This window comes from Micromys minutus (assembly GCF_963924665.1).
Source record: "Micromys minutus genome assembly, chromosome: 3".
Lineage (NCBI taxonomy): Eukaryota > Metazoa > Chordata > Mammalia > Rodentia > Muridae > Micromys > Micromys minutus.
Window position 1 is genome coordinate 90,009,541 of NC_137972.1, and position 24,516 is coordinate 90,034,056.

The following is a 24,516-nucleotide window of genomic DNA, read 5'->3' on the forward strand; positions in this document are numbered from 1 at the left end:
GCACTGACTCTCCTGTGCTTCTCCACAGTCCTTTCTTACGGTTACTTTCCCTCTCTCCGTCTGCCTGTTCCTCTGAGATTTTCCCACTGTGCATCTGCTACTTCTAATAATGTTTCCTGCAAGCTTCTATCAAGATTCTCACTTCTATCAAGCACACTAGTGCCATTCTTGAATCTGATTGGTGGGAGTAAACACCCTTTTATTCCACTTGCAAGTTACTAAAAGCTTCCATTGTATAGTCCACAGACACTAGGGTTTTTAACTGGGGAGTTAGGCTGAGGTGGCTCTTGCTCAACACCCCAGTGTTAGCTGTTAAGTTTGAGATTCTCAATGGATGTGACATCTCAGAACCTATGCAGAAGGTGGTACAATCTCCTTTATAGACATTACCACAGCCATCACTGGCTCATTTACACATTCATGTCCATAGGTGCATGCCTGTCTCCAAGACTGTAGTAACAGGGCCTATGGTGAACTGTGATACTGTAGTAACAGGTCCTATGGTGAGCTCTGGTGCTGTAGTAACAGGTCCTATGATGAACTGTGATACTGTAGTAACAGGTCCTATGGTGAGCTCTGGTGCTGTAGTAACAGGTCCTATGGTGAGCTCTGGTGCTGTAGTAACAGGTCCTATGATGAACTGTGATACTGTAGTAACAGGTCCTATGGTGAGCTCTGGTGCTGTAGTAACAGGTCCTATGGTGAGCTCTGGTGCTGTAGTAACAGGTCCTATGGTGAGCTCTGGTGCTGTAGTAACTAAACTTGTTCCGGTTCAGGTCCCATCCCCTCACTTGTTAACATTCCCCCTGTGTTAAGATCCTGTCCACTTTGCAGTTATTACACACCCCATGTTAATGTTCTTTTAACATGTCCCTTTCTTTGTTCATCTTTGGGGACACTGTGGTCAGTTTTGTTCTGTTTTCTGTTCTTTTCCTTCTGGCATAAGCTGTCATGTTATGCAACACAAAAACACAAGGGAGGGTTTTAAGTTGTCAGCCAGAACAAACTCCGCAGTAGAATGTGCTGTGTGCACATCTGTGTGCATGACAGACACGTACAGAGCTCAGAGGAGGACAGCTTTGTGGACCTGGTTCTCTCACTCTGCCTGTACATGGGCTCCAGAATTAAGCTCAGCTCACCAGGATTGTACTGCAACTACAGGTAAAGTGCCTTTACTCACTGAGCCATCTTCCCAGCCCCACATTTGATACTCCTGTTCCACTGGGGCGCTAGTTTCTTATGTGGCTTTCATATGCAGTATCTTAAAACAAACAAAAACCCCACAAACCAAGCAACAAAACACCTTTATGAGGTCTTTCAAGAGCCCACTAAACTCTCATAAGCTCTGAAAGTTTCCCTCTTAGCCTGTCACCACTGAGAAGTGCACCCCACAGACACGGGGGTAAAGGGGGATATAGATCACCCAATGGGGTGAGGTCAGAGAGTTTTGTCTCCATTGCCACCCAAGGATTGAGAAAGTCATCGTGCCCTGGGCACTGGGGTATGCTGCTCTGCTTTGGTTATATTTGCTCCTCTCGAGTTCATGAGATAGAAGCTTGGCAGCCAGTGAGGTAGTGTTGGTGTCATGAGATCCTTAGGACATGCAGCCTGGGGGAAGGTCATTAGGTCACGGAGGTTCTTCCGTCATGAATGAATCTGTACTGTCTAAAAGAGGGACAGGCTTATCATGTGTACATTTGTTTCCTTGAGGCAAGTCGCTTTTTAGACTCTGACATTTCCCTGGTCTAATGCTGTCTTGTGCAACTTCATCTCCCATCACACATTCCCGCCATGTGTCACCTGCCGTGTTTTCATGCAGCAGCAGGAATTTAAACTCCTTTCTTTAGTAACATCAGAAATGATACACAGACGTTTTATCACCAAAGTCCAAGATGGAGTAAGATTTACACCAGGCAAGCTGTCTTCCTTGGCCACCATCCCACTGGGGGGGACCTTGTTGGTTGTCAGGGACCCTTTTTTTCCCAGAGGCTACTTTTTATTTTAGGATGGCTCACAACACACAGTATTCTGAACTCCTGAGACAAGGGATTTGAGGGGCACATGCAGTGTAGAGCGCCAGTATGGGCTCGGAGGCAGGGAAGTGCCACCCAGGTGAGCGCGCCCAGAAGCACATCAGCTTCTTCCTGCTTTTGGTCTTGACTGAATTTTTGATAATTACACTTTCAGAAATCTTTCACTGTTGCCAATTTCTCTCCACCTCCACATTTGGTTACATGAATCCATATGGGTTGTACCCCACAGTGCAAGGGCTGTCGTAAAGCGAAACCGTAGTTACGACATTCCCGTACAGTGTGTATCCCCTGGGCTTCTTAGTCCCCATACCAGACCATGGATCCTAACTCTGTTCTTTAATCCCAAATCCGGTTACACTGGGAAAAGCCCTTTCTTCACAGCTTTCCTTCCAGCCCCTCTGCTATTCTTCCCCCTCTCACGTGCTCCTGGTGCCCTGTCTATGACCTTCAGTCTCCTCAGTATGTTAGTCTCCTCTTAACCACAAAGCCTGGCTCTTGCTGTTTCTACCCACAATGCTCTTCCTATCATCCCTCGACTGTTTCTGGTTAAGTTTCTCGGACCTCATCTTAAAAACAAAACAAAACACAAACAAACAAACAAAAAACAAAAAGAAAAAAGAAAGAAAGAAAGAAAGAAAGAAAGAAAGGAAGGAAGAAAGAAAGAAAAAGTCAAGAAAGTCATCCTGACTTCTGCACATGGAATATCTCCGGCGTATCACTCAGCTGTGTGGTACCATGGGCATTTCCCTCACAGCACTAGTGGTGTATGTGTTTGGTGAACGTTCTCCTTCTTCCTAGGACGGAACCCTATGAACACAGAGGATCCAGATGGATGGACTTTGCCCCCCTTTGTATTCCATATAGTTAGCACAGAGCTTGGAAGACCACAAGCAGCCAATAAAACGCATCCCTCGTTGCCTTCGCCCATAGTTCGGTAAATATCGATGGCGCATCTGCTGTGTGCCAGGCACCGTGCTACAAGCGGGGCACACACGAAGATGAGAAGCAGTGTTTCTGCTCTCACGTCTCAGTGAGAGGGAGCGGGTATGGCATGGCCACTGAAAACAGACTGCAACTACCAAGGCAAGTAGGCAACTAAGGCACACACAGCTATGAGCGGATAAGCGGGCTGATCAGGGAATAGCTATTTTCTTCTACTTACTATAGACTACAAAAGCGAGAAGCCACACTTTCTTTACGGTGGTGGTGGCGGTGTGTGTGTATGATATATCCACGTGGGGCTGTGGGTACGTGTGAAAACACATACATGCTTAGATGGAGGCCAGAGGTCAACAGAGAAAGGAGTCTCAGTTGAGGAAATGCCTCCATGAGATCCAGCTGTAAGGCATTTTCTCAACTAGTGATCAAGAGGGAAGGGCCCAGCCCATTGTGGGTGGAGCCATCCCTGGCCCAGTCCATTGTGGGTGGTGCCATCCCTATGCTGGTAGACCTGGGTTCTATAAAAAAGCAAGCTGAGCAAGCCAGGGGGAGCAAGCCAGTAACATCCCTCCGTGGCCTCTGCATCAGCTCCTGCTTCCTGACCTGCTTGAGTTCCAGTCCTGACTTCCTTTGGTGATGAACAGCAATGTGAAAGTGTGAGCTGAATAAACCCTTTGCTCCCCAACTTGCTTCTTGGTCATGATGTTTGTGCAGGAATAGAAACCTGGACTGAGACAGCTGACAATGATCTTGAACCTTCTACGTCCAGCTCCCAAGCTCTGAGATCGCAGGCTTCGCAGCTCCCATTTCTTTCTAGTGCTGAATAACATTCCATTATATCATGTGGAGCTTGGAGTTTTTGGTTGTTTGCCTTCATCTTGTTTTCCACAGCCAGAAACAGGAAGCTATTTCACTTAAAAAAAAAATCATAGCCAAATTCAGTTTGTCATGTTTCTAGAAAAAGGTGACTGTAAGTAAATGTTGGCTAAGCTTGACAAGGATGGCAGTCATGTTTGGAGAGCTGCTTTTTATGACTGAATTCACTCAGCTCACTAGTGTATTTAGTATTTCTGACTCACAAACGGAAGTGATTCTATTTTGGCATCCTCCGTCTTTCTCTAGCTGGGTCTCTACTGACTTGCTGTGCTAAATTATGCAAGTTACTTTAACTGTTGATGTAACTCCCGCATGCTTTGTAAAATGAGCCCAGTCCAGCCTGCTTGTTTGCCAAGGCTGTTTGGAGACAATTTTTCATATGATATGCATCATCAGCTCCCACAGAAGGCAGAAGGAATTTGACGTGTGGGGGTTGTCTGGGATCCAGTCCAAAATTAGTGCTCATCTGGAAGAAACACGGACGCCGGGTGCTTGCTTGCTGGTCTTACTTGTTTTCACTTCGAGGGCTTGGTATCACTTTAGTGATTTTTTTCCTATATACGGTTGACTTTTCCTTTTGTAAAAAGACTGAAGTGGGAAAAGCCTTCTGATGGCTTCTATTAGTTAACTGTATCCAAGAGTCATTTGTCTGACCCAGTTTGGTAACCTGGGGAAGGATTACCTCTAACATCCAGAATTTGTCCCTCCCCTCTGCTTCCTCCCCCACCCCCTGTCCTCTCTGGTCCCTTTGCCGCTCCCACTAGGCCACTGCTTGGGATGGGAAACCACCCAGATTTATCATTCATGTGCCCATGCAATGTGCTTTTGGGCGATTTGCAAGAGAACATCACAGATCCTCCCTTTCCAAAGCTCGCTGGCTGATGGTTGCAACAGTAGGTCAGGACAATGTGCAGGCCAAGAGCGGTAAAAGCGGGAAGGAGACTCTTCAGAAGGAGACTGTCCCTGGGCTGGGAGGAGAGATGGAACTTTTAAAGGAGGGGCAGGAAACAGCATGTCAACCTTCCCAGCTGGACTCCTCAGGCCTCAGACACAGTCACCCGAGGTGTGAGACGCAGCTGTGAAAACTAAACTTGCACATGTACGAGGGAGGATCTGCAGGCAACACACGGAATCTGTTCTCGGCCATTTGAGCACCTGGAAGACAATAAAGGCCTTTGGCAAAGTGTACACTTAACACTAGTAAATGTACAAAGACGAAGGATTGGCAAGAGGAGAGAGTTCACGCCCAGAGGCTATGCAAGAGGGTGGTCCACAGGTCCAACTGAGGCAAAGGGAATGGAAAAAAGATGACTAAACGCTTCTTCGGGCCTTGAAGTCTAGGTGTGGGGACGGCAGTCGGAACATCTCTTGGGTCAGAGCTCCCAACTCCGAGGGGGCACCGGGAGGAGCCAAAGTTATAAACACCTCCTCCAGTGACGCCAGGTGGTCGGCTGCGCCTTCCGATTAGCCACTCGGGCCGCCAATCCCGCAGGAGGCGGCGCTGTCCCGGCCGCTGGGGCACCGAGTGCGGCCGGCGCGGGCTGAGAGCCGGGGAAGCCGGCGGAGCCGGGTGGCAGGCGAGCCGGGGCATCGGGCGCTGCCGCAGAGGTAGGCAGGTGGGCAGAACTCGGGGTCCAGCGGCCTCGGGGACCGAGCATCCCGGGTCCCTCGCCCCGGGGACCACGCCGTCCGGGGTCGCGGGCAAGGAAGGGGGCGGCGGGGCCGGCGGAGAGGGACGGGGATGCAGGGCAGGACGCCGCGAGCCCCGGCTCGGCCGGGGTCTGGGGTCGTCCTCCCGAGCCGGCTGGGGACGACGGCTCTACGTACTCTGGGCTCCTGTGACGTTCTGTTAGAAAAGCCGGGCCCGGGCTTGTGGCACCGCCGGGGTTCGTCGGGCAGGGGAGCTGCGGGGCAGCTCTGCGTCCCCGCGCGCCGTGGGTCCCATCGGCGATGCTACAGTTTGGCCTGCGCTTCTGATGAGCCGTACTTTGAGAGGACCCCGGGACCACAGTTTTCCAACTTTTCATTTTTAACACCGCCGCTTGCCCGACGCCAGAGCGCCCTAAGGTGACATACCCTGAAATGAAGCTGCCCTCAGAGGAGTTGAGGCGTTCTGCTTTGCAAAAACTCTCCTCGTGCCGGGCTACCTGCGGGTCACTGGCTTCTTTGTGAAAGTGCCAGTCTTTGCAAGCCTGGACCTCACGCTGTGTGTGTGTGTGTGTGTGTGTGTGTGTGTGTGTGTGTGTGTGTGTGTGTCCGTGTCCAGGAGCAGTGTGAAGCGAGGAGTAGGCTGTTCTGGGCAGTGCCACCAAAGGACAGGCGTGGCCCAAGTAGGGCTAGGTGGCGGTAAGGTTCTTTAAACAAGGCATGCTTCAGTTTAGTTAAGAAAGACATCTTTTCTGCATTAGGAGAAAAAGACATAACCCACAGCCCAAACTGTTCTAGAGAATCTATGAGGTTTAGAGGGTTATCCAAATTTCATCAGTGTGTGCCCTCCTTCTTCCTTCCCTAATTCCTTGTCCCCCTCCCTAGGACTTTCGTCTTTTTAAACCTCCCCCACCCCCTTTTAGGATTTGGAAAAGAAACAGGAAGTCAGAGATTCAGAGAAAAGAGCATTCACTCCACACTATAAACAGTTTATTTTGTGCCAGTAAATATTTCCGAAGTCACTGGAGGTCTTTGGACTGCTCAGCTTTTGTCTGCCCCCAGCAGAGAAGGTAGATCCCCTTAGAGTTCAAAACTTAAAACAGGACAGTTTTAGAAGTGGCTTATAGCCCCAAAGCCATACAGTTCTCACTAGGGACAATGAAACTGTTGAAAATTCACATTCCTAGCCAGCCAAGGTGCTCTGCTGGGTTACAGCTGCCTTCTACCCAGTGACAGAATTGCAGAGTAACCCAGAAAATGTCATGTCTAGACCTGGAGCCATCACAAAACCATACTGAAGTCTTGAATTTTTTTTATTATGACTTAATTAGCATGTTTGGTAGTCTTAAAGCTTCTCTACTTTATCATAAAAATGTATAATTACTGCAACTGAAGACAAATGTATTTCGTTTTGAAGTTCATAGCAAAGCTCGAGGTAAGAGATGTGCACCATACTTTTCAGAGTTGAGGCTAACAGTTGCTTCTCTGTTATTGGAGGTACCAGTGAGATTCCTGGCGGGGATAACAACAAATAAATGGTTAAATCTGTACATTCGGGCTCAGTATAGACCCATTCTTTGCTTGTATATGTTCTTTTACATTGAGATACAATCACGCACCATGAAACCGACCTTTGGCAGTGTATAGTTTAGGGGATTTGGGCATATTTGCAAGGTTGCGCAGTCATCACTCTCCTGGCCTAGAACGGTTTCTTCATCCTCACTCTAGGCCAGTGCTTCTCAACCTGTGGGTCCAGACCCGTTTGAGGTGGAATGACCCTTTCACAGGGGTCACCTAAGACAATCAGAAAACACAGATTTGTAACGATTCAAAACAGTAGCAAAATGTATAAGTAGCAACAGAAATAGTTTTGTGGCTGGGAGTCACCACAACAGGAGGAATCGTACTAAGGGGCCGAAGTTTTAGGAAGGCTGAGCCAGATAGGGGCCCAACAGAATGGTATCATAATTTTGATTTTTTTTCCTTTTCTTTCTTGTAGTGAAAGATGCAGAGAGCTTTTTGTGTGCTTACTGACCATCTATATATTTCCTTTGGAGAAGCATCTGTTCTAATTGTGTGTTTGTTTGTTTGTGTGTGTGTGTGTGTGTGTGTGTGTGTACTAGTTAGCCTTCTATTGCTGTGATAATTACTATGACCAAAAACAACAGTTTAGAGTCCATCATGAAGAGAAGTCCAGACTGGAACTCAGGCGGGGCCGGAAGCTGTGGGGCTGAGCCGGAAGCTGTGGGGCGGGGCCGGAAGCTGTGGGGCGGGACCTAGAGCAGTGGCCTCCTTCGGCTGTGCTCAGCCTGCTTTCTTGTACAATTTAGGAACTGTCCCGAGGTGTACAGGGCTGGGCTGTGGGCTGGGCGCACACTGTTTGTTTTGTGTGTATGGTTTTTTTTTTTGTCAACTTGACACAAAACCACATCACTATTAAACCGTAACCTTTCCTCTTTCCTACATCAACCATTAATAAAAAAGATGCCCTACAGACTTGCCTCCAGGCAGTCTGAGCGGGGACAGTTTTCTCAGTCGGTGTTTCTCTTCCAGATAACTCTACCTTGTGTCAACTTGACAAAACCCAAGAACACCTTGTCAAGTTGACACAAAACACATCACTATTAAACCATAACCTTTTCTCTCTTGTCCCCAAGACGTCATGTTAATATTAAAATAACAATTATAAAACATTCCAACTTCTAAAAAGTCCCATAGTCTTTAAATTTTTCCAACAGTTAAAAAAACCAAAACCAAACCAAACCAACAAAAACCCAAAGTCTTTTAACTGTGGGTACCTGTAAAATAACAAAATGTTATGTACTTTCTTATTCTAAGAGGGAGAAGAACTGGGGCACAGTTATATTTAATTCTCTCTCTCTCTCTCTCTCTCTCACACACACACACAAACACACACACACACACACACAAACACACCAAACAATATAAAGCTCGGAATAAGGCCTGTGACACTCATGATCTTCTGGGCTCCGGAGGGCCTCTCAGCAGCTCTGCCTCTGTGGTTCTGCCATTCATACCCCATGAAGCGTCTCAGGTTGAGGCTAGTTCGCCTCGGAGCTGCTGCTGTGCCTCGATGGTGGCCCCTCAGTACTGTCTCCAATATTCTGCTGCACACAGTGCCAAGGGCTCACCCAACTCATCTCCACGGACACTTCAGTCTTGGTGCTTCTACTGCAGCTGAGGCTGCAATAACCTTGAACAATGACCTCTCCTGTCCTCTCACAGTGCCAAGCTCAGCTGCTCTCCCTGACCCCCTCATGCCTTCAAAACCAGCACTGTCTGTGAGTGACTCTGTCCATTACCCTGTCTGCCACCATGAGTGGCCATCTTGGACCATAGCTTCTGTGCGCCGATCGTGAGGAAATAGTCCCAGCGAAATGTATACCTTAGCAATGCCTATACAACATTCAGGCAAGAGATACTTAGAATAAGGGTTGTAACCGGACATGGGGGCACAGAATCAGCATTTGCACAATACAAGGATAATGTTTACACGGTGCACAGTAACGTAATGCCTCCTGTACTCTCAAACTTCCTTCTGGAACTTCAGAAGCCCCGTCTCCGTTGTCTTTGCCACTTCTTATCCTCCATGGTCCCCAGAATGGCTGACCGAGCTCTGAGGCCTCAGTGACTTTTCCAAACTCCTTGACGGTCCTCCTTAAAACAACAGCAACAAAAACACAAAGCATTTCTTGGGAGTGGCTGCAAGGAACTCTTAGGGGGAACTCCACAGAAGAGGGGTCAGGAGGTTTGTAGGAGGTGGAGGAGTCGAGGACACCACAAGAACACAGCCCACAGAGACAATGAAGCAGGGCTTTTAGAAGCTCACAGAGACCGTACCAACAACCAGGGCGCCTGCACGGGTCTGAGCTAGGTCCTCTGCCTGTATGATACATCTTCTTGCAGGACTCCTAACAGTGGGAGCGGGGGGGGGGGGTATTTCTGTCTCTTTAGCTGCTCTTGGGACCCCTTTCCTCCTACTGGGTTGCCTTGTCCAGTCTTTATGAGGGTATGTACCGAGTCTTATTGTTATGCCGTGCTCCATTGATGTCCCTGGGAGACCTGCTCTTTGCTGAAGGGAAATGGAGGAGGAGGAGTGGATGTGGGAGGGTGGAGAAAGGACTGGGAGAAGTAGTGGAGGGAGAGGAAACTGCAGTTGGGATGTATGTAATATGTGAAAGGAGAATAGAAACATTAAAAAATATATAGTCACGTTGATCATTGCAATTGTCCATGCTCTGGTCCAATTTCTGTCTTAGTTAAGGTTTCTATTGCTGTCATAAAACACTGACCAGGAGCAGCTTGGGAAGAAAGGGTTTGTTTCAGCCGAGGACACATACATCATACATTCTGTCTCTGAGGGAAGTCAGGGCGGGAACTTGGAGATAGGACTGAAGCAGAGGACATTGAGGAATTCTGCTTACTGGTTTTTCCCCTCAGAGCTGGCTTCTTATACAACTCAAAACCACCAGGGGTGGCCTTGCCCCACCCCCTGGCCTGGGCCCACACATGTCAATCATCAGTTCAGAAAACAGCCTACAGATTCGTTTGAGGTTTGAGTCAGGTTCTCATACTTGCATGACAAACACCTGGACGAGTAAGCTATCTTCCCAGTCCCTGATTCTGCTGACTTTTTATCTCTGACTCTTTTGCCAGCTTTTGGGACCCTTTTTTTCTCATACTGGGTTGCCTCATCCAGTCTTAATATGAGTGGAGATGCTTACAACTTTATATGTCTTACTACAGCTTGACATGTCAAGTTTGGCTGATTATCCATGGGGGGCCTGCCCTTTTCTGAAGAAAAATGGAGGAGTGGGCTGGGGGAGGGGCAGAGGAGATGAAGGGAGGGCCAAATGCAGTCTCAGATGTATAAAGTAATGATAGTAAAAATTGAAATTAGATTGTTCTTTTTTTGTTTTGTTTTTGAGACAGTGTTTTGCTCTGTAGCTCTGGCTGTCCTGGAACTTTGATTGTAGACCAGGCTGGCCTTGAACTCACAGAGTTCTGCCTGCTGAGTGCTGGGATTGAAGGTTGTTTTTGTTGCTGATTGAGTTATTTGAGTTATTTCCAGATTCTGGACACGGCTCTTCTCAGATGCTTGATTTTCAAATCCTTTCCTGCCCTTTGTAGGCTGTGTTTACAGGTTCTTCATACTGTCCTTGAAGCACATAATTTCTAAATTTTGATAAGGTTTCATGTATCTATCTTCTGATTTCTTAGAGCTTCGGGCTACATTTAAGCCTTTGATACACTTTATGCTAATTTGTGTATCTGGTATGAGACTACACTCATTTTTCTGCATCTGAATTTCAAGTTGTACCACATCGTATGCCGAAAAAAACCCATTGTCTTTTTCACTGAACTATTGTTCAATGGTTTTGGTATTCTTTCAGAAACAAATTAATTGTAATCACAAGGTTGTGTTTTTGGGCTCAACCTTATTCTGCTAGCATTTCTCTTCACTCGACTATCGTGGGTACTGTAGCTTTGTATCAAGTTTGGAAGTTTGAGTATGTGCCTCTTTAAGCCTTCAAGATTGTTAGGTTCCCTTAACTTTCTAGGTGAATTTTAGGATCTCTTGTCAATCCCCTCCCCCACAGCAGTCAGAATATTCACAGTTGTTATTGCATTACAAGTCCTGTCATATGCAGATTGCAATCCATAAACACTTCATTTCTCCATTTCTTTAGACCTGATATTTTTCCTTGATGACATGGAGGTTTCCAAGCACAAATCTTGACCTTATTTCGTTGAGCTCATTCCTAAGTGTCATTTATGCCATGCTATATCATAAGCGGAATATTTTATTAATTTGGGGGTTTTTCTTTGCTAGCATACAGAACTCGATTTTTGCATGTTAATGCTCTCTGAAACCTTACTCAGTAGTTCTAGTCGGTTGTGTGTGTATATATGTGTTGTGTTTTTCTTAGAACTTTCTAAGTATGTGACCCATGTCTATGCACATCCTTTGCAAATAGTTTTACTTTAAAAACAATCTTAACCTAGAAACTGTTTGTTTGTTTGTTTTCCTTACCTGGTCGAGACAGGTTTCTTTGTATAGGCCGACTGTCCTGGAACTCAGAAATCTTTGCCCTTAAAGGATTGCACCACCACCACCCAGCTGAAACATTTTGTTTTATTTTTGTCTTATATAAAGGAAGGCAGAAGTAGTGAGGACAGACACCTTTGTCTTTTGTTGAGCTCCTTGAGGAAACTTTCAGTCTCTGTTGAGTGTGTTTGTTGTGAGCTTTGGGCTTTGGGGGATTCCCTTACACATTGTCTTGATTTATTTTCATTTGTTGAAAAGTATTTATGTACTGTTTATGCTATTTTTAAAACTGTAGGCTAAGAATGTAAGTTATTGACAAAGCACTTGTCTACCCTGCAGGGAGTTCAGATCTCACCAAATCAAGATAAACACTTTACATTGGGCACAAGCAAGTTATTCTAACCAGAGAGGAAAATTTACCCAGCAGGAAATGGACTATTGCTTGACGTAGAACCATGTTCATATTTTTCTGCATAGTTGTTTGAGTGGTTTAACAATTAAGAGTATCTCTATTCCTACAGCTTTTTTATTGTTTAATATTTTATCTTTAATATTGTTAAAATTTGTGATACCAAGATGAAACATAGTAGTAAATGTGAATTTGAAATGTAAGTAAAGAAGATATCCAATAAAAAATGTCATTCACAAAGCTAATATTTAAAACAAAACAAAAATAGAAATCAGTAGGGTGGGATTTATTTCTACAGGCAGGAGGGTTTTCTCCAGCTCGTCAGACTTTTCTGCAGTTTGTGGCCAGGATGTAGTGGTGTCTAAAAAGCCTGCAATGGTTAGGGGTGATTGTAACAGAAATTTCTGCCTTCATAGAATAATTTGCTTGCATTTGTTTCTAAATTATGGAATGATATTTGATTATTAAAGTGGAAGCTATCTTAAGCACAGATCATTTATTTTTGTTGTCAAGCAAGTCTTTCATAGGCTACAGGACTTTTGTTTGCTAGTTTTATTGGTTTACTTTATGATGGTATAACTATGTAGTCTTGGCTGGCCTGGAACCCGGAACTTACATTGTAGCCCAGGAGGCCTTGAATATGCCATAATCTTCCTGCCTCAGCCTGTTCCACACTAGGATTACCAAGGGAGTTTGCAATGCAGTTCTTAGAATTTGGCATATGTTTAGGGAACAGGATATATTACAGTCAATACTAGGGAATTCTGAGTATGTGTCATCCTGTCTTCTCCTAGACTGGAGGCTTGGTTCCTTTGGGAAATCCATTCCTAATGCAAATATCATCAATCCATGGCAAAGTCCATTTAGAAATACAGTTAGGCATAAAACCATCAACAAACATTTAAAACTACTTTTATGAATCCCAGTCAAAAGCATCCAGGCTGCTGAAATCAGTAGTCCTTTAGAGTTGCAAGACAGCTTCCTGGCCTAGATCGTCCTCCCTCTGGTGAAGCTTCCCCCTAGAATTAATATCCTTCAAAGGACAGTTAATAGAGAAACACAGAGTTGGCCAGGCAGTGTGGTGGTGGTACAAGCCTTTAGTTCCAGCACTCAGGAGGCAGAGGCGGGTGGATGTCTGAGTTCGAGGCCAGCTTTGTCTAGAGAGTGAGTTCCAGGACAGCTAAGGCTACACAGAGAAACCCTGTCTCAGGAAAAACACTAAAACTAAACCAAAACACTAAGTCTAGATTTACTAAATGCAGATGATTCTAATTTTCATCTATTTACTCTTTCTTCCTGATAAGAAAACGAACTTGTCAGCTCTCTAATAGCTTCCCTGGTTAGATAAGCAAGAGGCTCTCTGGCCTGAGAGACCTAGACTTAGCCTCTAGATAGCCAGAGGAATCCATAGCAGTAGTAGATCATCACTGTAGTGAAAATCTAAACCGTAATTCTAGCGCAGGGACGTTATTTCCATAGGTTATTTTGTCATATTTCTAACCCATTGTTCTATGTCTGCAAATCTGAGAGTGAGTGTGAATTATGAGTGGATATTTTAAAGTCTTACCTGTTGGGAAGAGGCATCTACAATAGTCAGTGCCTGGGCCACACTGCCACAGGCCGAAGTTCTATTGAAGCAATGCTGGTTCATTTACTCCTCACAGGTTGTCTGCGAAACTTGTGAATGTTGGCATCCCACTGTCCTTTAGCATGGGTAAACTGAGACAGAAAATTAAGCACCCCAGTATGGCTTCCTGACTTGACTTCTTGTCTTCATTTAATTCTTCAAACTGTAGCAAAGGCTGGCTTTATCTCAGAAGCTAAGACTTGTGTGTGAATGGCATTCAGTACATTGGGTCAATTCTTGAATTATCTTCAAGGCTAACGTGTGTATTGACACCTCTCCCTCCGCCCCTTCTCTCTCAGAACTATGGAGGAGTCCTCTGAGCCAGAAGGATCAATAGATTGGAAAGAGCGCTGTGTAGCTCTGGAGGCTCAGCTCATGAAATTCCGAGTTCAAGCAAGCAAGATCCGAGAGCTTCTAGCAGACAAAGTAAGGCTTCCAGAACTTTCCTTACTAACGATTATCGGATCCCTGTTTAATATGCGCTGTGACCTCATTACTCGGGGGGGGGGCAACAATTTAAAAAATAGTGTAGTTTAACTTTTTATGAAGTATTTGAAGCTACAGTTGACACAGTCTTTTATCAAATATGGGACAAGAGAAAAACCTATTTATTTGTGAGTACTATTTGAATATGGGAATATTACATGTTTGATGAATACTGAGTTCATTCAATCCAGAAAAAAAGCTATAATTTATTTGATTTATTAAAGAAATTTAATAGCATTTTGATCTGCTTTCTGTTGAAGAATATAATTTTAAGCCTGGTACAGTGCCCCAAGCTTGTAATCCCAGCACTGAGGCAGGAGGATCACAAGCTTAGGATCAGAATGAGCTACACAGCAAAATCCTGTCTCAGTAAAACAAATCAAACAAAAGTATTTTAAAAGTAATTATAGAAGAAAACTATCTACTGATAATAAAATGTGATTATAAAAGAATATACCTGCTTAGGAAATTTTAATTATACGTTACAGAAATATCATTGGGGCTTGAATTGCATGCAGTAGAGTCATATTCTTCTAGTAATATAATTAGATTTTTGTCACTGGATTATGTGTGTGTGTGTGTATGTGTGTGTGTGTGTGTGTGTGTGTGTGTGTGTATCTTGGATCCTAGACTTTGCTGTCTAATATAATATTGTGTTGATTCCCTTTCTAATGCTGTGATGAATACCATTGCCAAGAGCAAATTGGGGAGGGAAGGTTTTATTTGGCTTATGTGTCTGGATCCAAGTCCGTCGTCGAGGGAAGTCAAGACAGGAGGAATTCAAGCAGGAACAGAGGCAGGGACCATGGAAGAATGGGACTGACTGGCTTTGCTTCAGGCTCATATTTAGCTACCTTTTTTATTTCCCATGGCTACCTGATCAAGGTGGCACCACTCACGGTTGGCTTGGGCCCCCACATTAATCAAAATGCCTATAGGGCCAATCTGATGGGGGCAGACCCACACGTGATATACCCTCTTCTCAGAACACAGTTTGTATCAAGTTGACCAAACAAATCAGCAAGATACCACCATGCCACATGTGACTATTGAACATTTCGACTAGGCTTGTTCAAACCCAAGTATGTTGTAAATGTAAAATACACCATGGGTTTCAGAGATTTTATATGAAGAAATAAGATAAAAGAGTTCAGCAATAATGATTATATTGTCTGTGTTGAAAGCATTTTGAATATTGTTACTTAAGCAATATGATTTTATTTTTGTTTTTGCTTTGTATGGCATGTTCTAGAGAATTTAAAATCAACTTGTGGTTCTCATATTTTTTAGGTAATGCTATCTATCTATCCATCCATCCATCTATCCACCCATCCATCCATCCACCTACCCACCCACCCATCCATCCATCCATCCATCTACCCATTTATCTATCTGTATTCCTAGTAACTGATTAGAATATACAAGTCTTTTTGTTTGTTTGTTTGTTTTTAAGATTTTTTTTTAAAATTTCAAGTATTTGGATGTTTTATCTGCATGTACATCCATCTATATGGCAGAAGAGGACATCTGATCCCATGTGACTATAGTTACAGACAGTTGTGAACCACCAATGTGGTTGCTGGGAATTGAACTTAGGACCTCTGGAAGAGCAGCTAGTGCTCTAACCACTGAACCGTCTATCCTGCCCCACAGGTGTTGTTTTAAACTTGAGTTCACATTCTTTTGGGATAGAGACTAGATAGTCCATCTCTCTAGAAGCCTTACATCTTTGTTGTCTGCTAGGCAAGCATCTCTTAGAAGTGTCCTTAGAAAATCCAGCAAAACACCACTTTGTTGAAATCTTTGCATTTCTCATCTTTAGCATCTTTTAGGTGGAAAGACTACAGTGACCCTCCTCAGCCCAGTTTACAGATGACTCAGTGACGAGCTCTGTGGAATGTGTTCTCAATATTAATGTTATCTGCTTGTTAATTTCAGGGTAAAAATTAAGGCTTGAAAAGATTCCAGTTTCAATATCTACAGCCAAGAGAAACTTAACTCAAAAGTTGATTATCATTCATGGCGTGTTATTTTTCCTCTTTTCATTATAAGTACCGTTCTCATGCTGAAAGGTGATTTATCTAGTGTTCTCCACAGGGATTTCTGTGGTTAACCCTTGTCTTCCCTGCTGTTGCCTTAGCTTCTTATAGCTGACCCTGTTAACCAACAGAACAGACTAAATAAAAGTTGTTTGTTGGTTCCAATTAGTTAACCTTACATTTTAGTCTGTATAACAATGTTTGTGCCCCCACCACCCATGGCGTGTGTGTGTGTGTGTGTGTGTGTGTGTGTGTGTGTGTGCGAGAGCGTGCGTGTACACAGAGGCCAGAGAACTTCAGGTAGTGGTTCACAAGCTGTGGAGAGTGACTCCATTGGGGTCACATATCAGATATCCTGCATATCAGTCATTTACATTATGATTCACAACAGTAGCAAAATTACAGTTTTGAAGTAGCAACAAGATAATTTTGGGAATCACAACTTGAGGAACTGTACTAGAGGGTTGCAGCATTATGAAGGTTGAGAACCAGGGATCTCTCAGCCTTGTTTTTCTCAGACAGGATCTCTTCACTGGGATCTAGGGCTTACTGACTATTTTTGTGGGATGACCATCGAACTCCAGGGGTCTTCTGGTCCCCATACCCCCCAGTGCTGGGATTATAGATCATACCAACATCCTTAGCTTTTTACATGGATTTGCAGGGTCAAATTCAGGTCTTCATGATTGTATAGCAAGTACTTTACCGACTGAGACATCTCCCCAGCCCCTTTAAAAGGTATTACAGCAATCGCCTTATGAAGGTATTTTTTAAGTGTATGAAAATATTGGGTTTTTTCTGTAAATACAAGTATAAGTTGCTCTTTTGATTATCCATATACTATATTATATTTACTTTTCTGGTGAATGAATATTAGAAGGAGCGTTAGTTCAAAATCGCTGTCTTTTCAAAAATATCTAATTTATAACTCTGGCTTCAGATCTAGGAAGTAGATTCATTGCATGTGTTTTACACACTGGAAAACCAATTATTCATGGTTCCCAGTAAACACACTCAACACTATAGTGAGACCAAAGATTTTCAAGGCTTTTTTTTTGTCCTTATGTTCCATCATAAAATATTATTTTCAGGTTTAAAAATTATTTTTGGTATCTACCCACATTTTAATGAAGATTCCAACTATTTAGTGACTTATCATGTGTTGAATATTTTATAGGTAAAATATACTAAATTCATCTAGCAACTTGTGAAGGTATAAATTTTGTCTCCATTTTATGGATTAGACAATGGTGGTTTAATATGGCCAGTATTTAGCCTAAGTAATTTATATCTTTAATCTTCCTAATAATTTTATGAATTAGGTGCTAATATTAACCACTTTTGTACAAGGAGATAAATATTTAGGTATAAAAAGTTATTTAGCTTGTCTGAATTTATACCAAAAAGAGAGTGATAAAGCCAACATTTAAACCCAGGTTTTCCGTCTTTTTAGCCTAAAGTGATTTGTGTGTCAACTTAGGTTGCTTTCTGATCTGTTGCCTACTCTCTTATCCTCATACAGCAGATATGTCTGTCTCTCAGTGCTGTGTGTGTGTTTGCAGCATTAACCATTTATGGAACAGTACATGTTTTCAAAGTAAGCCCTGTGGTGTCCTGCCCGAGAGTCACATGTTGCATTCCTGAGACCAGTCTGCTCCACTTACACCTTTAGCTTTGTGGTGGGACCAGTGTGCTCAGAGCTCCTTCCTCATAGCTCTCCACACATTCTCCCCAGATGGAGGGAGCCCCAAGGCTGAAGATTCTTGAGAGAATACTAATTTGTTTCTTTAATTCTTTGCCAGAAATTGTAGCCAACTTTCTCCTGGAACAGTGCTGGTTCTTAGCTTTGTTTCATTGTCTGTGGTGTACAAGCAGCCAACTCTAAACACTGAGGTTTCCTAAGCTTTGACTATGTCCTTAAGCTAGTTTAAACGATGCAGGAACTCTGTGGGGGTGACTGTCATTGTCTCTAATCTATGGATGGAAGCATTAGGACTTGGAATAAATGCATGGAGTGTTCACTACCGCATAGCTAACAAACAGTGAGATGTCAAATCACGTGCCTTTCAGATCCATCATGATACAACTCAGAGTATTTGGTACAATAGCAAACATATTTCTGAATTTTTTAAAGGAATGGTATGAGATAATGTCAGAGTGTTTCTATAATTAAATATGGATTTCAGATATGTATGTGGGTAAGAATACAATATGTGAGAGTTTTTTTTTTTTAAAGAAATATTTTTGCACCTATTTTTTAAATCACAATTTTCAAGTAACTTAGAATTTTGAAGCTTGAGAAGAAAAAAGGCCTCATTGAAGTCTTGGGCAAGTGCTGCTGTAAATGGGAGAGGTCTTTAGAGGAATGTAAGGAATGGTGTTGGAAATATCCTTAGTATGCCAAATATAAACTCTTCAGAGAAGCTGAGACGGAACTAGTTTCCCCGTTTACAAGTTAGTTTTCTGAGGCAGGGAGGGAAAGGACAAGTTTGACTTCAAATTAAAGTGAAATGTTACTTTCTATGAGTCAGTTTCTCAGTGAAAAGGGAGGAGAGACTATGAAGTGTGTCCCCCCCTCCCCCCTCCCCGTTAGATATCACCATGGTAACTGACTCCTGCTCTAACCTGACCTGACGTGGCCTCAGCATTGGCATCTCCTGATGATGGCCTTCTTTTCTTCAATGTGATTCCCCTGAAGCAGTTTAGGACCTTCTAAGGTTGAGGAGTCCCTGGACACCAGAGCACATTAGGCCAGTACTGCCAGAGTCCCACTTAAACAAGACACCCATTCCCTTCCGCGTTCAGTGCAGCTAAGGATGGACAATGCTGACTGGAAATTTCACATATAATAGTGGGACCTTGTAGGTTATTTTAAATGTCACTTTTCAGGATTGTTGGATGAAGATACTATGAGAAATAAAAATGTTTAATGATAGAATGGATTTTATAGGGAAAACCCAGAAAAGTCCCTGCTGAGAAATTGTGTCCACATCATTAAGTACAGACTTCCTAAAGTATTCTGCCTGAATTAGTCTGTGGGACCATTTTGTTTCTTCACAGGCCTGTAATAGAGAGGCTCACTATTTGTGTGGTGGTGATATGACCCAAGTGTAATGGCAAAATTCTTGTCTGCTACTTGTTGCTATGGTCACTGTGGCTACAGAAAACAGTTTTTGAGTCATAAATCAAGCAGAGAGCATAGAATTTGATGCCAGTTTATAAAATGTTTAACTGTATTTTCAGTTAAACTTTATATGGGGAAATTGATCGTTTCATGCTATCTTGGTATATGTTGAGTGGACTTGGACTAAGGATTGTATTATAATTTTTATATATTTGTTTTAATGCAGTGTGGAATGTTAGGTACTTATCTGTAATTTAAATTTGGAATATTAGCAATTTTCTTTTGTAAAAGCTTATCCTCAGTTTTAAACCTTTTTGAAAATTCTGTCATTTTCTTTGTTTATTCAAGCAAACACTTCTTATATTTTTGAGGGTAATCATCATCTTTGCCTCAGCCATTATTGTGTATATGCATATATATATGCAGTAGAGAGAGGCAGCGGGGGTGGGGGGAGAGAGAGCGAACTTGAGAGAAAGCCCTAAAAACTCTATTAGATCATATTTGTAGGCTTGAGTTCTAAGACAGCTAGGGCTGCACAGAGAAACCCTGTCTCAGGGAAAGGTAATAGTCTCTTTGGGTTGTATCTCTATCCCTCTGTTTTTTCTGTGATAGGTCTCTTGGTAGATAACTTATAATCCTGTCAGTAGTTACTTGCTGTGTAAGTATGAGGACTGGAATTTGCATCCCTAGCGCCCATATCAAATTTGGGAGTGGGGAGATCAGAGACTGGCGCATCCCTGGAGCTCACCAATTAACCGGCCTGACCATTCAGTAAGAGACTGTGTCCCAAAGAATAAGATGGAGAATAAATGAGGGAGACATCTATTTACATCTGGCCTTCACATGTGAGCACACACACACACACACACACACACACACACACACACAACTATACCAACAAGTATACACACACGCACACAATTATGCCAACAAGCATACACACACAATTATGCCAAGTATACACACACATGCATACAACTATGCCAACAAGTATACATGCACACACACACAATTATGCCAACAAGTATACACACACACACGACACACATGCACACAAATATGCCAACAAGTACACACACACACATACAACTATGCCAACAAGTATACACACACAACTATGCCAACAAGTACACACATACACACACACACACACACACACACACACACACGCACACTATGCCAACAAGTATAGACACACACAATTATGCCAACAAGAATACACACACACATTTATGCCAACAAGTATACACACACACACCTGCACACAAGTATGCCAACAAGTATATACACCACACACACTTAATTCTCCCTGTTAGGACTATTCACATGACTGAAGGTTACTTTATTATTTTCTGTTGCTATGATAAAGCACCATGACCAAAGGCAGCGTAGAGAGGAGAGTTTATTTGGCTTGTGGCTCCAGTGGTATAAGACCATGATGGTGAGGTGCAGTCATAGTGACAGGCAGCAGGCATGGTGGCAGGGACAGAAATCTGAACACTCACAACTCAGACTGCAAACTTTATGCTCCAAGCCTGACCCCAGCATGGCCACACCTCCTATACCTCCCCAAACAACAGCACCAACTGGGAACCAAGTGTTCAAATGTCCGAGTTTATGTGGGACATTTCTCAAACCAACACAGTTTACCAGTGGAGTTCCTAGGCTCAAAGAATAATGCAGGGTAGAAGTGAATGCTAATGATTTCAATTATGATCTTTACGGGTTCATGTTTGGGATAGTTTTCCTGTGGTTCTGTATTACTGTACCTTGTGTGGGTAGTTGATACCCAGCTGCAGTTCAGTGGAAAGAGCACCAGGGAGTAGGATAAAAAACTGAATGCCAACACCATCACTGGCTAGAAGTGTAATTCTGCACACCGCCAACTCACTCTAAATGCAGCTTCCTGTATTTTGATGGGGAATGCTCAGTGACTGCAAAATCATGTATTTGAAAGTTCTTGGTCCTTCAACATTACTAACATTTCTAAAACGTTCGCTCCATCCCTTATCTGTCTTTCCTCTGAGATTAGTTTTTTCTTTTCGTGGTTGTTTCTTTTTGGAGATGCAAGCTCTTCCCATGTGTTGGCTGATCTTTGGTGGTCTGTTTACTATATATGAGTACACTGTAGCTGGTGGTCTGTTTACATTTAAGAACGGGACATCTGGGAGCTTCTCTGGCAGCTGTGTATACATGGCTGCTGCTGCTCCACTATCAACTTTGTTTTCTGGTAAGTGTGTAGGACACTGCTGTGAGCTCGTAAATGTGACAGTTGTTGCACGAATATGCTCCAGACAATTTATTCAACTTTGTAAAAGAAAAGTTTTAGTTTTTTTTTATATATATATAGGAATGAATGCTTGGTTGATGGACTGGTGTATGAGAGTCAGTGAGACACTAAACAGTCACACATCTTCATTCATACACCCTATTTCTCAGCATATGTGTTTCCTCTAGTTGTTGCAGCATTCTAAGGAGCTGATGGCACGCTTGTGTGTGCACACAAACACTCGATTGTGCACGCACACACTCATGTGTGCACACACACATGCCACATGTTCCTGCATGTATCATGGTACATATGTAGAAGTCAACAATCAATTCTTGCAGCAACCAACCACTGTTCTCCTTCAGCCATGTGGGAGCTGGGGAGAGATTGGACTTTAAGTCTCTTTAATCTCCCAAACCATAGACCCCCCCCATGTGAATTTTGTTTGAGAGGTCATAAGGATATTTTTAGGGCATGCTACATTGCATGTAACTTTTCTGAGGGATTTAAGGAGGATTGTGTTCCGTTAAAAGGAAGTAGTAAGCTCAGGCTCTGGAAGAGAGTATGGGGAACAGGTGACCCAGGGCAGAAGAAAGCGAACAGGTCTTCCAAGAAGACAGTTGGATCCGGGCAGAAGGTAATAGTTCACACTGGCACTTCAGAGGCTTTGGGTGTGGCTTCAGAAGAAATGGATAGAAAGCCAAGATATGAGTGAGCTTTAAGAACTACATAAAGGCTCCTCCTCTGGCTCGCCACCGATGAGGCTATTGTCACCATGGGCCACCGCCCCACCTGGTGTTACCGATATTGTAAGAACAAGCCATACCCAAAGTCTCATTTCTGCCGTGGAGTCCATGATGCGAAGATCCGCATCTTTGACTTGGGACGGAAGAAAGTGAAAGTGGATGAATTCTCACTTTGTGGCCACACGGTGTCAGATGAATATGAACAACTCTCTTCTGAAGCACTGGAGGCTGCCCGTATTTGCTCCAACAGATACGTGGTTGAGTTGTGGCAAGGATGGTTTTCATATCTGGGTGAGGCTCCACCCTTTCCATGTCATCTGTATCAACAAGATGTTGTCTTGTGCTGGGGCTGACAGGCTCCAGACAGGCATGCATAGTGCCTTTGGGAAGCCCCAGGGCACAGTGGCCAGGGTTCACATTGGCCAGGTCATCATGCCCATTCGTACCAAGCTGCAGAATAAGGAACATGAGATTGAGGCTCTGTGTAGAGCCAAGTTTGAGTTCCCTGGCTGCCAGAAGATCTATATCTCAAAGAAGTGGGGCATCACCAGGTTTAATGCAGATGAGTTTGAGGACACGGTAGCTGAGAAATGGCTCATTCCTGATGGCTGTGGTGTCAAATATAATCCCCAGTCGTGGTCCTCTGGACAAGTGGAGAACCCTGCATTCCTGAAGGCTTCCACAGTGCTCTCCTGTACCCCGCCAAATCATGTTCAACAATAAATCTCACATCAAGTCTGAAAAAAGAACTACATCAAGGGGAAAAACCCATGAGGTCTAGGAGAAAAGCTGTGTAGTAAAAGTACCTCGGCTGACATGTGGCTGAAAGTCACATCAATCACACGTGTGTTGTGGCTCTCATTCACATTAACAGTAACAGGGACCCCAGAGTGTGCTTTAAATAAGGGACTGTATGAAGAAACAGAGGCAATAGGAGGTGTGACGTGTATCCAGATTGATGGCAAGGAAACTAAGGGCTAAATCTTTATTTTCCATTAAGGAAATAAGTAGGAAATCATTTTTAAAAAGGAAGGTCAACAGAAATAGAAGCATGCTATTTAGAACATGAGGCAAATATGAAAAGAATTGGCTAAAAATGTCCACTGTACTTATTAATAAGTCTTTTGGAATTAGTTGGTGTATTTTATATTTATAGCTTTGATAAACATAAAAGTAAACAGAAAAACTAAGTTGTGAAGTAAATAGATTTGTTTAGTCTTTTGACAGGAAATCTGAATATTTCCAAGGATATTTCCTTGGAAATTATTAAACACAATCATTTCTACTGACTTCTCAAAATATTTGAAGAAAATAGAACCATGTGTTTTACACATCATACACAGTATATACACACATAAACACCCCCATACGTGCAAAAAATGTGTTTGCGCACTCGAACACACACACACACACACACACCATACAAACACAAACACGCAACAAACATGCATGCACACACACACAACTTTACCCCTGGTTGAGGATAGAACCCACAGCCTCACACTTCATAAACATTAGCTTTACCACTAAATTCCACCCCAGCTCTTTCATATATGTTTTGATGTTGGCATATGTACGGCTGGTTTTGTGTCAACTTGACACAGCTGGAGTTATCACAGAGAAAGGATCCTCAGTTGAGGAAATGCCTCCATGAGATCCAGCTGTAAGGCATTTTCTCAACTAGTGATTAAGGGGGGAGGGCCCAGCCCATGGTAGATGGTTCCATCCCTGGGCTGGTAGTACAGGGTTGTAAAAAAAAGCAATCTGAGCAAGCCAGGGGAAGCAAGCCAGTAAGTAACATCCCTCCATGGCCTCTGCATCAGCTCCTGCTTCCTGACCTGCTTGAGTTCCAGTCCTGACTTCCTTTGCTGATGAACAGCAACGTGGAAGTGTAAGCTGAATAAACCCTTTCCTCCCCAACTTGCTTCTTGGTCTAGATGTTTTGTGCAGGAATAGAAACCCTGACTAAGACAGCATACTTGGAATTATGATTGTTATGTTTTCTTGATGAATTATTCCATTTATAATTGATCCTAAAAGGATCATAAAACTAGTAGTTTTTTCCAGTTTTACTACAAAACCAGGGGCTTTGAAAGACTGTGTGGTTGGAGGTGGGCTGGAAAAGGCATGAGTAAGATGAATAAATACAACCGAATATTTTTCGTTTGGAGAATAATTCACTCACAATAACTCTTCCAGCTACCATGGCTTTGTAACAGCAAAACTGAGAGTCCATGGGTGTGCACAGACA

At 43.4% G+C, this 24,516-nt stretch overlaps 1 protein-coding gene and 1 pseudogene across 3 annotated transcripts in view; both read left to right on the forward strand.

Moving 5' to 3' along the window:
• Window positions 1-13,904: 13,904 nt before the first annotated feature.
• PLEKHH2 (pleckstrin homology, MyTH4 and FERM domain containing H2) overlaps window positions 13,905-24,516 on the forward strand; it is a gene marked incomplete at its 5' end in the record, with an annotated part of 95,234 nt that continues 84,622 nt past the window's right edge. For both annotated transcript variants that reach the window (XM_080914729.1, XM_080914730.1), the window contains one exon: window positions 13,905-14,027. In XM_080914729.1, the coding sequence (XP_080770855.1) occupies window positions 13,905-14,027 (123 nt within the window). The remainder of the gene's footprint in view (window positions 14,028-24,516) is intronic.
• LOC308419145 (large ribosomal subunit protein uL16-like) lies at window positions 22,295-22,938 on the forward strand (annotated as a pseudogene). The gene has a single exon. The product of its transcript is annotated as a large ribosomal subunit protein uL16-like (transcript).